Source organism: Neocloeon triangulifer, unplaced genomic scaffold, assembly GCF_031216515.1.
Source record: "Neocloeon triangulifer isolate White Clay Creek 2 clone unplaced genomic scaffold, ASM3121651v1 ptg000009l, whole genome shotgun sequence".
NCBI lineage: Eukaryota > Metazoa > Arthropoda > Insecta > Ephemeroptera > Baetidae > Neocloeon > Neocloeon triangulifer.
This window is the reverse complement of record NW_026775551.1, coordinates 3,264,121-3,278,825: the sequence shown is the minus strand read 5'-3', so window position 1 is coordinate 3,278,825 and position 14,705 is coordinate 3,264,121. Positions and strand designations below refer to the sequence as shown.

The 14,705-nt window shown below is 36.7% G+C and overlaps 3 protein-coding genes across 7 annotated transcripts; all 3 read right to left on the bottom strand.

The window, feature by feature from the left end:
* Positions 1-14: 14 nt before the first annotated feature.
* On the bottom strand, positions 15-1,426 carry LOC132195596 (uncharacterized). Its single transcript, XM_059617716.1, has 4 exons — positions 1,203-1,426; positions 873-1,091; positions 651-814; positions 15-580 (listed from the first exon to the last, which is right to left on the bottom strand). Exons 2-4 carry the CDS (start codon positions 1,066-1,068, stop codon positions 368-370), a joined length of 573 nt encoding a protein of 190 aa, XP_059473699.1. The 5' UTR covers positions 1,069-1,091; positions 1,203-1,426; the 3' UTR covers positions 15-367.
* On the bottom strand, positions 1,195-2,832 carry LOC132195485 (uncharacterized protein C2orf16-like). Its single transcript, XM_059617505.1, has 3 exons — positions 2,677-2,832; positions 1,605-2,611; positions 1,195-1,351 (listed from the first exon to the last, which is right to left on the bottom strand). The coding sequence occupies exons 1-3, from the start codon at positions 2,830-2,832 to the stop codon at positions 1,195-1,197; spliced, it is 1,320 nt and encodes a 439-aa protein (XP_059473488.1).
* Positions 2,833-9,311: 6,479 nt separating this feature from the next.
* LOC132195401 (serine/threonine-protein kinase Sgk1-like) lies at positions 9,312-14,528 on the bottom strand. Of its 5 annotated transcripts, none has more exons than XM_059617362.1 (9): positions 14,411-14,528; positions 12,034-12,251; positions 11,357-11,493; positions 11,099-11,290; positions 10,771-11,044; positions 10,448-10,714; positions 10,216-10,389; positions 10,021-10,161; positions 9,312-9,957 (listed from the first exon to the last, which is right to left on the bottom strand). In XM_059617362.1, the coding sequence occupies exons 2-9, from the start codon at positions 12,211-12,213 to the stop codon at positions 9,793-9,795; spliced, it is 1,530 nt and encodes a 509-aa protein (XP_059473345.1). In that variant the 5' UTR covers positions 12,214-12,251; positions 14,411-14,528; the 3' UTR covers positions 9,312-9,792. The 5 variants fall into 5 exon arrangements, with proteins under 5 accessions (XP_059473345.1, XP_059473346.1, XP_059473343.1 ...); XM_059617363.1 differs by having other exon boundaries at positions 14,415-14,503; XM_059617360.1 differs by lacking the exon at positions 14,411-14,528 and adding an exon at positions 14,174-14,340.
* Positions 14,529-14,705: the final 177 nt, after the last annotated feature.

Below are 14,705 nucleotides of genomic sequence, written 5' to 3'. Positions count from 1 at the left end.
TTTAACACAAGGCGCTGTGCTTTTTCAGATGAAGGCTTTTCATATGAGGTTTAAATATAAAATCGGTTAAAAACTTAAGAGTACGAAATTGCAGACTTCAAAATTCATTTTAAACGAGTGTCATTCCTAAGTATTTTAACAGTCAGCAGGAACTCACTAGATTTTCTTTAAAAATGGCGAGATGAATTCATTTGAAACTTTGGCACCTCCAGAACAAGAGTGGTACGAATCTCTAAATTTACTAATATATTTACAGCGCAATAAAAATATAAAATATAAATATATACAAACATAAATATAATCATATAAAAATAAATAAATATAAACATATAAAAATAAATAAATATAAACATAAATTGTTCATCCTCTAGCGAAATCTTTTGCACTGGCGTGACTGGCAATTAAACTCCTCAATCTCTTGCTGTCTTTGGCGCTTTCTGCTTTGTTCTTGCTGCTTGGCCTGCTCCAGCTTGACGTCATAAATCGCATGCCTCAGCAATTGCTCCTTCTTTGTCACCTCCAACTCCCTTAGGGCCAAAAGGGTAAACTTGTCCGAGAGCTCCTTCTGCGCCTCGAGGGTCTGTAAAATATTACAAAATTCAGATGAGAATTTTAAGAAAATTCTTTTAAATTGTGCTTCATATGTCAACCTTTTTCTCGATCTCAAACCATTTCTCCTCCAACAATGCAAGGGTGTCGCTTGTCATTTTTGACACTTGAGCTTTGGCATAATTCAGGTAGGCCTGCTGGGTGACTTCATCCTCGTACATTCTCGCCTTCTCTTCAATCACCAAGCAAAGCAAGTCGGCCTTACCTGTGAAACAACTTTTGATGGTGGAAATGTTCACCAATAAAATGAATTTTATCCTTACTAGTCTCAAAATTCACAGGCATTTCCTTGCTGATAGCATATGCGAGAAGGAAAGAATACGGAATGCCTTTAAACTGACACCTTGAGATTTTCTTGCCGTATATTGAGTTTGAGAAATCTGCCATTTTACCCAGCTGCTTGGCGTCCTGGCTGACGGTTTCCAAAAATATCACCTCGCTGTCTTTGGCGAATTTCATCAGTTGGTCTCGTGCACTTTGACCTACAAAAATTATATTTTTAGTTTTGCGTATTTTGTGATATCATGCAAATACACGCTTTTCTTACATATTCAATTGTTTATTGAAAATTAAATTTAAAGAAAATCACTTGCCGCATTTCCAGTTGTTCGAGAGCCCATTGGCCGCACAGGTGACGTAAACCTCATCATTAGAAAATTTCTTCCTGATGGCCTCAAATTCCTTTTTCTCGACGCTCTGCTTGCTCTGGTCTGATACGGTGGAAAGAATGTAGAACTTTTGCCTGAAAAATAATTTAATTATATTTTTTGTTTACTCGATCAGATTCAAAAAAATTTCATTTGTTAGACTTTTCAAAAAAAAATTGGAATTCTGTATTCTGTTAGTCTTAAGGGTGTAGTGACGTGTGCAGAAAACACACTGTGCTATATAAAATAATAATTACTTTGCAATTTCGACTTCCATTTCAATAGTATCATCCGCTGGAAGCGTCGCTGCAGAGGTTTGGAGTCCAGGGTGAGGAGCGCCTGAAGTACTTATTGCGCCGCTGGAGCTGCTCAGGGCTGGCGTGGTCACGGCGGGTGCTGTGGTGGTGGCACTTGTCGTCTGTGGTGCGCCTGAAGTACTTTTTGCGCCGCTGGAGCTGCTCAGGGCTGGCGTGGTCACGGCGGGTGCTGTGGTGGTGGCACTTGTCGTCTGTGGTGCGCCTGAAGTACTTTTTGCGCCGCTGGAGCTGCTCAGGGCTGGCGTGGTCACGGCGGGTGCTGTGGTGGTGGCACTTGTCGTCTGTGGTGCGCCTGAAGTACTTTTTGCGCCACTGGAGCTGCTCAGGGCTGGCGTGGTCACGGCGGGTGCTGTGGCGCCGGCACTTGTTGTCTGAGGTGCGCCTGAAGTACTTTTTGCGCCACTGGAGCTGCTCAGGGCTGGCGTGGTCACGGCGGGTGCTGTGGTGGTGGCACTTGTCGTCTGTGGTGCGCCTGAAGTACTTTTTGCGCCGCTGGAGCTGCTCAGGGCTGGCGTGGTCACGGCGGGTGCTGTGGTGGTGGCACTTGTCGTCTGTGGTGCGCCTGAAGTACTTTTTGCGCCGCTGGAGCTGCTCAGGGCTGGCGTGGTCACGGCGGGTGCTGTGGTGGTGGCACTTGTCGTCTGTGGTGCGCCTGAAGTACTTTTTGCGCCACTGGAGCTGCTCAGGGCTGGCGTGGTCACGGCGGGTGCTGTGGCGCCGGCACTTGTTGTCTGAGGTGCGCCTGAAGTACTTTTTGCGCCACTGGAGCTGCTCAGGGCTGGCGTGGTCACGGCGGGTGCTGTGGTGGTGGCACTTGTCGTCTGTGGTGCGCCTGAAGTACTTTTTGCGCCACTGGAGCTGCTCAGGGCTGGCGTGGTCACGGCGGGTGCTGTGGTGGTGGCACTTGTCGTCTGTGGTGCGCCTGAAGAACTTTTTGCGCCACTGGAGCTGCTCAGGGCTGGCGTGGTCACGGCGGGTGCTGTGGCGCCGGCACTTGTTGTCTGAGGTGCGCCTGAAGTACTTTTTGCGCCGCTGGAGCTGCTCAGGGTCGGCGTGATCATGGCGGGTGCAGACTTCATTCTCTCCAGTTCCTCAAGAACTACTTTGAGCAAGTTGACCGCTGGACTCAGCGCCGCCAAGTGCTTCTCAAATTCGGAATCGGTTATGCTCCTGTCTAGTATTTTAGGAATCTGCGAGTCCAAGGATGGTTTGAGAAACTCGACCTGCTTAAGAAGCCCTTCTTTCTTTTCAGGATTCATGTTTGCTTTCGATGAAATTCTTTATGTTCTTTGAAAACTTTGCAACAATGCTCCTTAGAATATTTTCACCTTTTTACTTTAGTAGAGGGTTTACATTGTTATAAAAAGATTCAACAATGCCTTTATATTTAATCATTATACCATGCATAGGTTTTAAGGACTTCTTATTGACATAGTCAAATCAGTCCTTGCAACAATATAAACAGATTTTTGCGATTGTTGAATGACAATTGGAAATTTCAATCACCATTGTTGTGAAGACTTGCTTTGACTATGTCAATAAGGAGTCCTTAAAAATAAACTTTTGAATATGATAATAATTATACATTTATATAAAAATATTTTCATACTCTAATTTATACATGATTAAACTTTAGCCGGGACGGATCATGAATAATTGACTCTTGACTCCAAATTGTTGCAAACTTTTGTGTTACCGCAATCATCACAGTTTTCACGTATGGTTAAATAAGAGGAGTCTCTGACTAAATTTTGGATTTAAAATTTCGAGCACTTCTACTACTTTTTTTTTAAAAATCCGGTTTTTTTTAAAACAAAATTGCGTACATCTTTGCTCCTATTGAGTTTATAGCAATGCGGTTTACATCTGGTTTACATCATAATTATGCGTTAATTTTTTATTTTGTACAACTTTCCTGTCGACCAAAATGTTCTATGTCAAAGCTCAAGTTCACTGATATCATTTTAATTTTTTAAAGCTATTTTTCTCAAAAAAGAATCCCTTGGATTTTGTCCGTGGTTTAGGAAAAAATGTAGCTCATTAACTATTTTTAGACATTTTTGTGGAAAAATTCAATTGCATACTTTACACTTTACAGGGGCGACTAAATATATAATTTACAATATAGCCAAATGGAGAAACTATTTTGGAAAAAATTAAAAAAAGTCTACCATTGGAAAGTTTATGTCATTAGCTTCAATTTCCGCCAGTTTTAATTTTTGGACCAATAGAACAATTTGATTTGATTTAATATATAACATTTATTAGTTCGAAAACTAGTATAAGCTCATGCTCACGCAAGGCCGGACTGGGGCTCCGCAGCCAACAGGGCGATATCATTAATGAAGCGCGGCCCAGTTCGGCGGCGCACTCTAACTTTCCCCATAAGACCAATGTTAAATTGGGCCGTGGCCCATCAGGGTTGGGCCCGACTGCCCGTGGGCCCTGTCCGGGCGTGAGTCACGCCTTTTTGAACGATTTAGTACCTTCAATACATTTAATATCTGATGGACTCTTATAAAATAATTAGAGGCCGCTTTGAAATAGTGATTTTTCTCCAAATTTTATTAAAAACCAGAATAATATCAAAACCCAGGCTTGGCTAACTGTTTTTGTGATATTTCCAAATTCCAGGTCTAAATCGATTAAAAATGTTTTCCGATTAAATTTTATTAATTTGCTAGCCACAAATTCTTGCTCCGTTTCAAATTTGAGGCTCTTGATTCTTTGGAACATTATTTAATTAAAAAACCAGAATAATATCAAAACCTAGGCTTGGCTTACTGTTTTTTTTTTATTTTTTCAAATTCCAGGTCTAAATCGATTAAAAAATGTTTTACGCTTAAATTTTATTAAATGGCTAGCCAGACATTCTAGCTCCGTATCAAATTTGTGGCTCTTGATTTTATGAAACTTTATTTATTTAATAAACCAGAATAATATCAAAACCCAGGCTTGGCTCACTGTTTTTGTGATATTTCCAAATTCCAGGTCTAAATCGATTAAAAAATGTTTTACGCTTAAATTTTATTAATTTGATTGCCTGACATTCTAGCTCCGTTTCAAATTTGTGGCTCTTGATTTTATGAAACTTTATTTATTTAATAAACCAGAATAATATCAAAACCCAGGCTTGGCTCACTGTTTTCGTGATATTTCCAAATTCCAGGTCTAAATTGATTAAAAAATTATTTTACGGCTAAATTTAATTAATTTGCTAGCCAGACATTCTAGCTCCGTTTCAAATTTGTGGCTCTTGATTCTATGAAACTTTATTTAATTAAAAAACCAGAATAATATCAAAAACCAAGCTTGGCTCACTGTTTTTGTGATATTTCCAAATTCCAGGTCTAAATTGATTAAAAAATTATTTTACGCTTGTCTGATTCTTTCTGTTTTCACATACCCCGCCCAAAGTTGAAGATATCGATATGAGATTTTCACCACTTCACCATCTTAGTTAGAAAGCGACTTTCCTAAATTTTTGACAAAAAATTTTCAAAATTGCGGGTTTTACGGGACATTTTGGAAAAACAAAAAAAACGTGATTATCTCAGCTTCTAGTGGTCGTAGAACAATTTTCCGGGTACGGCTGAACTCGACTTAGCAAGTTCTACAACTTTGCTGTTGAATGTAAAATTTTAGGTCAAAGGTCAAGGTCATTTTTGGTGACCTGAAATTTTCAAACTCAAATTTGAAAATGTGCTGCATGATGAAAATCATTTTTGAGATTGCCATTCGATTTATCATGAAATTTTACGTATTATATGTCAAAATTGCGATGTTGATATTTTTAGTTTAATTTAAATAAAAATAAGAATATTAAAAAACGTGGTTTTTCGCACCTCGGCAGGCAGTGTCAACAATATAATCGTCTGTAACTTTTGTTCTGATGATTTTAGGTACAAAGTGGTTATGACCAAAGTTAATCTCCACGTCAAGACCAATCGATTGGTGTATATGTCAATGACTTTTAGTGACCTTGGGGTCAAAGGTCACCCAGGTCGGTGACCTGGGGTCACACGACCTAAATGTGTGATACGTACTTAGAAAGGTCTTGTCAAGAAAATAATTTTAGTCACTAAGTTTTTTACTATACGTCTACCACAAAGCGAGTAATCTCTAAAATCCAATAAATTTTACCGAAACTTCTGCGTTTAATTAGGAAAAATTATAATTATTCGATTTGTAGTAGACGTAAAGTAAAAAACTTGGTGACTAAAATTATCCTCTTGACAAGACCTTTCTAAGTACGTATCACACATTTAGGTCGTGTGACCCCAGGTCACCGACCTGGGTGACCTTTGACCTCAAGGTCACTAAAGGTCATTGACATATACACCAATCGATTGGTCTTGACGTGGAGATTAACTTTGGTCATAACCACTTTGTACCTAAAATCATCAGAACAAAAGTTACAGACGATTATATTGTTGACACTGCCTGCCGAGGTGCAAAAAACCACGTTTTTTAATATTCTTATTTTTATTTAAATTAAACTAAAAATACCAACATCGCAATTTTGACATATAATACGTAAAATTTCATGATAAATCGAATGGCAATCTCAAAAATGATTTTCATCATGCAGCACATTTTCAAATTTGAGTTTGAAAATTTCAGGTCACCAAAAATGACCTTGACCTTTGACCTAAAATTTTACATTCAACAGCAAAGTTGTAGAACTTGCTAAGACGAGTTCAGCCGTACCCGGAAAATTGTTCTACGACCACTAGAAGCTGAGATAATCACGTTTTTTTGTTTTTCCAAAATGTCCCGTAAAACCCGCAATTTTGAAAATTTTTAGTCAAAAATTTAGGAAAGTCGCTTTCTAACTAAGATGGTGAAGTGGTGAAAATCTCATATCGATATCTTCAACTTTGGGCGGGGTATGTGAAAACAGAAAGAATCAGACGCTTAAATTTAATTAATTTGCTAGCCAGACATTCTAGCTCCGTTTCAAATTTGTGGCTCTTGATTCTATGAAACTTTATATAATTAAAAAACCAGAATAATATCAAAACCCAGGCTTGGCTCACTGTTTTCGTGATATTTCCAAATTCCAGGTCTAAATTGATTAAAAAATTATTTTACGGCTAAATTTAATTAATTTGCTAGCCAGACATTCTAGCTCCGTTTCAAATTTGTGGCTCTTGATTCTATGAAACTTTATTTAATTAAAAAACCAGAATAATATCAAAAACCAGGCTTGGCTCACTGTTTTTGTGATATTTCCAAATTCCAGGTCTAAATCCATTAAAAAATGTTTTACGCTTAAATTTAATTAATTTGATAGCCAGTCATTCTAGCTCCGTTTCAAATTTGTGGCTCTTGATTCTATGAAACTTTATTTAATTAAAAAACCAGAATAATTTCAAAACCCAGGCTTGGCTCACTGTTTTTGTGATATTTCCAAATTCCAGGTCTAAATCGATTAAAAAATGTTTTACGCTTAAATTTAATTAATTTGATAGCCAGTCATTCTAGCTCCGTTTCAAATTTGTGGCTCTTGATTCTATGAAACTTTATTTAATTAAAAAACCAGAATAATATCAAAACCCAGGCTTGGCTCACTGTTTTTGTGATATTTCCAAAATCCAGGTCTAAATCGATTAAAAAATGTTTTACGCTTAAATTTAATTAATTTGATAGCCAGTCATTCTAGCTCCGTTTCAAATTTGTGGCTCTTGGTTCTATGAAACTTTATTTAATTAAAAAACCAGAATAATTTCAAAACCCAGGCTTGGCTCACTGTTTTTGTGATATTTCCAAATTCCAGGTCTAAATCGATTAAAAAATGTTTTACGCTTAAATTTTATTAATTTGATTGCCTGACATTCTTGCTCCGTTTCAAATTTGTGGCTCTTGATTCTATGAAACTTTATATAATTAAAAAACCAGAATAATATCAAAACCCAGGCTTGGCTCACTGTTTTCGTGATATTTCCAAATTCCAGGTCTAAATTGATTAAAAAATTATTTTACGCTTAAATTTAATTAATTTGCTAGCCAGACATTCTAGCTCCGTTTCAAATTTGTGGCTCTTGATTCTATGAAACTTTATATAATTAAAAAACCAGAATAATATCAAAACCCAGGCTTGGCTCACTGTTTTCGTGATATTTCCAAATTCCAGGTCTAAATTGATTAAAAAATTATTTTACGCTTAAATTTTATTAATTTGCTAGCCAGACATTCTAGCTCCGTTTCAAATTTGTGGCTCTTGATTCTATGAAACTTTATGTAATTAAAAAACCAGAATAATATCAAAACCCAGGCTTGGCTCACTGTTTTCGTGATATTTCCAAATTCCAGGTCTAAATAGATTAAAAAATTATTTTACGCTTAAATTTAATTAATTTGCTAGTCAGACATTCTAGCTCCGTTTCAAATTTGTGGCTCTTGATTCTATGAAACTTTATTTAATTAAAAAACCAGAATAATATCAAAACCCAGGCTTGGCTCACTGTTTTCGTGATATTTCCAAATTCCAGGTCTAAATTGATTAAAAAATTATTTTACGCTTAAATTTAATTAATTTGCTAGTCAGACATTCTAGCTCCGTTTCAAATTTGTGGCTCTTGATTCTATGAAACTTTATTCAATTAAAATACCAGAATAATATCAAAACCCAGGCTTGGCTCACTGTTTTTGTGATATTTCCAAATTCGAGGTCTAAATCGATTAAAAATTGTTGTCCGCTTAAAATTTATTAATTTGCTAGCTAGACATCTTGCTCCGATTCAAATTTGTGGCTCTTGATTCTATGAAACTTTATTCAATTAAATTACCAGAATAATATCAAAACCCACAGGCTTGGCTCACTGTTTTTGTGATATTTCCAAATTCGAGGTCTAAATCGATTAAAAATTGTTGTCCGCTTAAATTTTATTAATTTGCTAGCCAGACATTCTAGCTCCGTTTCAAATTTGTGGCTCTTGATTCTATGAAACTTTATTTAATTAAAAAACCAGAATAATATCAAAACCCAGGCTTGGCTCACTGTTTTCGTGATATTTCCAAATTCCAGGTCTAAATTGATTAAAAAATTATTTTACGCTTAAATTTAATTAATTTGCTAGTCAGACATTCTAGCTCCGTTTCAAATTTGTGGCTCTTGATTCTATGAAACTTTATTTAATTAAAAAACCAGAATAATATCAAAAACCAGGCTTGGCTCACTGTTTTTGTGATATTTCCAAATTCCAGGTCTAAATTGATTAAAAAATTATTTTACGCTTAAATTTAATTAATTTGCTAGCCAGACATTCTAGCTCCGTTTCAAATTTGTGGCTCTTGATTCTATGAAACTTTATATAATTAAAAAACCAGAATAATATCAAAACCCAGGCTTGGCTCACTGTTTTCGTGATATTTCCAAATTCCAGGTCTAAATTGATTAAAAAATTATTTTACGGCTAAATTTAATTAATTTGCTAGCCAGACATTCTAGCTCCGTTTCAAATTTGTGGCTCTTGATTCTATGAAACTTTATTTAATTAAAAAACCAGAATAATATCAAAACCCAGGCTTGGCTCACTGTTTTTGTGATATTTCCAAATTCCAGGTCTAAATCGATTAAAATTAATTTCCGCATAAATTTTAGCGTTAATTGATATATTTCTCCTAACTTGTGATAATTAATGCTTATTTGATCAACTATATCAAAAAGTCTATATTTTAACCAGTTTTTGGAGTTACTAATATAGTGGATTAGTTAAAATAAAAATATATGAAATGTTTTAATATTGAAAACGGATTATTTAATTTAACAATAATTTAACACAAGGCGATGTGCTTTTGAGATAAAGACTTTTTAAATGAGGTATAATATTTACAAACTTTCAATACAAAATCGGTTAAAAACTTAAAAATACAAAATTGCAGACTTCGGTATTCATTTTCATCAAAGTGTCATTCCTAAGTTTTTGAACAGTCAACAGGAACTAACTAGATTTACTTAAAAATGGCGCGATGAATTCATTTGTAACTTTTAATTTAACATTGGAGTTAGAATAAAATTGACCAAATTTTTAATTTTGAGTGGTCTCATCACATTGGTATCTGTTTAAAAAAAAATGTTACATAAATACAAAAGGAAATGTTAATAAAGGGTTAACAAGCCTTGTGGGTAGATTTTATCAGCAATTAAGATTAACTTGCTAACTTAATTTGAGCGGCGCTGCGTAATAGAGAGCTAGATGTTTCCGTGGCGTGGTTTAGAATTCTTCAAGGGGTGGTGCGTACGAAAACCCTTCAAAAGCAGAGTCTGCTTCTTTGACACTGGCGGACAGTACAGCTCCATTCTGCGATCGCCCGACCGACGATGACACTGGCTCTTTGGTAAACTCGGGGTCGATATTCTTCAGATCCATGGACCCTTTCTTAAATTGGAATAAAAAATACAGTAAAAATCCGAATATTTGAAAGAAAAAATTTTATCTCACCACGTTGGGGTTGAATGGGGGTGGGATTTTTTTGTTAAGCAGATCATCCCAGTTGATGCTTTTGTAGAACGGGTGCTTGATGATGTCTTGGACGTCGGCTTTGCCGCCTCCAAGCCTATTCTGCGGCTCTTTTTGCAACAACTAGTTCTCTTTTTTTAGATTTTGCTTAAGAATAAAAAAAAATAAAATTCTTACTCTGGCTAAAATGTCCCTAGCATTGTCCGACACAGTGGTGCGCAGTTTTAAGGGCTTGTGCAAAATGTTGTGATACATTTCAGAAGTATTTCTGCTGTAGAAAGGAGGCAGGCCGTAGAGCATTTCATAGAGGACGGCTCCCAAACACCACCAATCCACTGATCGGTCGTAGGCCTATTCAATAAATTGAGCGTTAATTAAATCACACAAAAGGTAAAATTTTTCTTTTTACCAATTTTTTTATAACTTCGGGTGCCAAATACTCAGGCGTTCCGCAAAATGTGTCTGTTGTGTCTGATTCTCTAAGGCCCTCCTTGCACAAACCAAAATCGGTCAGAACCACGTGACCATCCTTGTCCAAAAGAAGGTTTTCCGGTTTCAGGTCACGGTATATGATTTGCCGGCTGTGCAGGTAACCCAAGGCGGACGAAATTTCTGCCGAATAAAATCTGGCCCTCGACTCAGAAAACGTTCTCTCTTTTTGAAGGTGAAAGAAAAGCTGGTATTCAAGTTTTGAATAAATAATTAAATTTAAAAAAAATTATTATTTTTCACCTCTCCTCCGTTGATGTAGTCGAGAACAAAGTATAATTTGTCTGTGGTTTGGAAACTGTAGTGCAGACCGACTAGGAATGGGTGCTTAATGTTCTGCAGCAAGACGTTGCGCTCAGACATGATGTGCTTGGTTTCGTTCCTTTTCACAATCAAAGTCTTTTGCAAAACTTTGACTGCGTGGAATGTTTGCTCCTCCTTGTGCTTGGCCAGCAGAACTTTCCCGAAACTACCTTTTCCAATCACCTTCAGAAACTCAAAGTGGGACGGTTTGACACTGGAAAAAATACAAAATTAAATTTTTTCAACGGTATTAATTTTTGAAACTCACTGTCGGCGCTCAGTTGGTCCCAAATTCAAAGGGGTCGGAGCTTTTTCCATTTCGCAGCTTCCGCCACTGCTATTGCTGCCCTTGGTTGAGCCCTTGCCAGAATCACAGTCATCGGTGCTCATGAGGTCCTCCGAGGTCACCAAATCTTCTACATGCTTTTGATCGAGTTGGAAAAAGTCTCGCACCTCACGACTAAAAGTGATTTATTTTTTAATGCCAAAAATTATTTATTATCCATCAAAGTGTAAATATAATTACGTGTGCATGAGTCGCTCGTCGTTCATCACTTTTTGAATGAAATCATCCAAAGCCTCTCTCCGCGCCTCCACTAATTTTGGCTCCATATTGTTGCCGAAAAACTTTTTTCCTGGCATTTTCAATTGTAAATGAGGTGCCTAAAATCCATTTTTTTATTATTTAAGAGATTTGAAAACTTAAAAAATAATTATCAAAATATTAAATTTTAAATTGAATTATTGTTATTTATTTGTCCAAATAGAAATGAAGAGATCGGGCTTCTTCTCGTTTGTTGTAAAAATTGCTTTTATTAAGAAAACAAAACGGCTCAAATTCGGTCACGGTTTCCAATCTATTTCATGAGCAAAAAACAAAAAATGCAAAAATTGAAAAGCTCCACATTTTAACATACAAGTTAGTTTTTAAGATTGGAATTTATAGTTTAAATTGTGGTGTTTTTCAATTTTGCTGATTTTTTATATTTTTCTAGCAACCCCTGATCAAAAATCAAAGAAGTCGTTTTGTTTTTTAATAAAAGCAATTTTTGCAACAAGGAAAAGCCCTTTCTTCATTCCCCTGATCATCTCCTCGAGTGTTAATTTCTTCAAACAAATTTTACATGATTTGAAATTTCCAAATTTTCAACAGCGCATTTTTTTTTATTTTTACGGAATTTATTGAATAAATTAGATGATTACCTGTTTCTTGGCTATTTCACATAACTTTGAGAACTCGTTGTATCGGCGAAAAATGAACCAACTGGCATTGCCTTTTCTCACCGCAACCTTGTACACGGTGAACTTCTTGTTCTTCTCCCACGTCTCAGTGTCTTGGATCGAAGCGGAGGCACTTTTCTCTGACTCATGATCGGCGTTCATTGCCACTGGCGGCGGCGAGCCTGGCAAAAATTCTTCCCCTGCGAACAAAAGACTCGCTAATCAGCATCTCATTGATTTATTGCCAGTTTCATTCACAAAGGCCAAACAAAATTGACGTCCTATATATATTTTCATAAAAAATTCATCATTGGCACAAATCATCATTGACAGTAAAATATCATTTGGCATTGAATTAAAAATGAAAACCATTATTCCATTTAGCACTCACGTTTGCGCCGGATAAATTGCAGGTTTTTTAACATTTAGATAAAAAATATATGAAATATTCTTATTAAATTTTGAAGGAGAGCGCGGGGATTTGACTTCTCGTGAATCCGTAAGCTGCAGGCTGACTAAATATATTTTGCAGATAAGAAAATTTGCACTGTTAACTCCCTGGCAGTTCATTGTATTATTGATCATTAGCAGCGATGATAGGCCAGGGTTGATAAGAGAGGTGGGCGATTTCTTATCAAAGGGCGTCTGCTTTGGTGATGCAAGGTGAAGGACTTTGGTGTTTGTTGCTTTGCATGTGTCAAAATTACTAAAAACTCTAATTCTTTCTCACACAAAACCACTCACCTAACTATTATCGTGAAAGAGGTTTGTTTTCTCCTCGGAACTTGTTCAGAATTATTACGAGTCGAGAACGCAAATGTTATCATTTATGATGACGTACGGCGCATACATTTTAATTCTATAGCGCGCGCGATTATCACTTCCAGAGCGACAACAACAGTGAATATGCATGAGTATTGAGACCACACGTATTATACAATCAAACATGTTTACATTACTCTATACCGAGGAGGCAAATCGTGCGACATAATTGTTTTGCTTATTAGGAGAATAAACATCGACTTCTTGCGCTTTCGGTTTTGTTAAAAAAGGCAAAAATCGTCGGCTGTCATTTCAACGCTGACGTTATTATGTAATCAGAATGCGAACTGTGAAATGATCTCGTGTTTTTTATATAATAAAAGCTTTTGAAAGAACGCAACCAAAAAATTTCTAACAAAGATTTTCTTTTATGATATTTCAAATGCATGATTTTAAAACTCTAATTATTTAAGAATTGTATAGATTAATGGTTTGCCAATAAATGGCATTTTATATTCACAAAATAATTTTTTGCAATTAAAAGTTGTCTGCTGTAAAACATATCCAGACCTGTAAAACGAGTTTTTGCTCATTTGTTTAGTTAGGGCCTTTAAAATAATTCATAATTCTGGCTTGCTCTATAACTTTTTACTTGTTTTTACTCTGATTGAATTTAAAATAAAATTTAGTTTCACTACGTTTTTTTTTTAACACAAATAGAAACATAAATTGTTTATTTTATTTTAAATCTATCGGTCAATTCAGACTTCACTTAATTATTAACTTTCAATTCGGCTTGCTTTTTAAGTTACTTTTAGCTTTGTTGTGTGTCCTAAAATTAGGAACTCTTTCTCACTTCAAATAAAATCATTTAAGGTTTAAACTAAGCTCTAAGAATAAGTGTGTTGGTCTTATAGGCCTCTCGTGCACGCTTTTTATAGAAGATGCGATATGAAAAAAAAAAAATATGCTACAGATTGAGCTCAAATTTTAAGTTTATAATTAAAATTCGTTCTGAATTCTTTGTCTCAAGGTTAAAGCGAAGTTTCTGAATATTTGGGCTGCTTATAATTGTAATATTATGAGTTAATTTTAGATTTGCACGTTGTACAAAAAAGCTACAACCTTTACTTTTGTTTTTAATTCTAAGAAAAGAGCGATTATTCATTGAAAGCTGTGTGTTTTATGAATATAGTAAAACTGATTGCAGCAGGAAACAAAACCACTTCTGACGAAGGCCGCGCTCTTCACGCAAAAACATAGACACGCGCGGCGTCAGAGAGGAGCAATGTCATGCTTTCAATAGATCCAAGGCTCGACTTCCTCTCTTGGGTAAAGTTAAAAATAATCAAAAATGTACCATTCGCAGCAGCCATCAGGTAAAAGCCAGGGAGATTCTCTGTAAGGATCGCGACGGAGATAATTGATTGAACGATCGGGTCGGCGGGTTGCATCACTTGGGCGGAAAGTAAAAGGCGCGCACGGACGAAGCGATCCATGGCCCTTGGGAAGCAGCACTGCGGCCTCTCTTTCTTTCTTTCTGCTCTCTCTCGGTCGCAGAAATTGGCGTTTCCTGAATTTTTCGAATCGCACTCACCTGCCTTAAAATGCGAAGGGCGCTGGGGCGGATTCTTCACGCTCAGTCTACGACGGGCGCCGACCGTTCAGACACGACATGGCTCGACGAGGATCTGCTTGAAAGTGAAATTATTATCCGAGAGCGACCTCCGTAACCTACTTTTACCTGCGGCGCGCGATACCTGACTCCGCGCAAAGACAGGTTTTGTTTTGTTGCGCGCCAGCTGACGGGAAATTTCCCGACCCTCGAGTCGATTGGCCGAGGACGCGGTGACGTCAGCGGAGAACGCGACCGGCCAATCGGCGGCCGAGGC

What these genes read in the sequence shown, in the direction of transcription:
- LOC132195596 (XM_059617716.1), bottom strand. Translation starts at nt 1,068, where the DNA reads ATGAAATTCGCCAAAGACAGCGAGGTGATATTTTTGGAAACCGTCAGC. An exon ending in GCCTGTGAATTTTGAGACTA is followed by an intron (nt 815 to 872) that starts GTAAGGATAAAA and finishes GTTGTTTCACAG; the next exon opens with GTAAGGCCGACTTGCTTTGC. An exon ending in GGTTTGAGATCGAGAAAAAG is followed by an intron (nt 581 to 650) that starts GTTGACATATGA and finishes AATATTTTACAG; the next exon opens with ACCCTCGAGGCGCAGAAGGA.
- LOC132195485 (XM_059617505.1), bottom strand. Translation starts at nt 2,832, where the DNA reads ATGAATCCTGAAAAGAAAGAAGGGCTTCTTAAGCAGGTCGAGTTTCTC. An exon ending in CAGCGGTCAACTTGCTCAAA is followed by an intron (nt 2,612 to 2,676) that starts GTAGTTCTTGAG and finishes GACCCTGAGCAG; the next exon opens with CTCCAGCGGCGCAAAAAGTA. An exon ending in CAGCTCCAGCGGCGCAATAA is followed by an intron (nt 1,352 to 1,604) that starts GTACTTCAGGCG and finishes ATTATTTTTCAG; the next exon opens with GCAAAAGTTCTACATTCTTT.
- LOC132195401 (XM_059617360.1), bottom strand. Translation starts at nt 14,312, where the DNA reads ATGGATCGCTTCGTCCGTGCGCGCCTTTTACTTTCCGCCCAAGTGATG. An exon ending in GACGAGCGACTCATGCACAC is followed by an intron (nt 11,291 to 11,356) that starts GTAATTATATTT and finishes AATCACTTTTAG; the next exon opens with TCGTGAGGTGCGAGACTTTT. An exon ending in GGACCAACTGAGCGCCGACA is followed by an intron (nt 11,045 to 11,098) that starts GTGAGTTTCAAA and finishes TATTTTTTCCAG; the next exon opens with TGTCAAACCGTCCCACTTTG.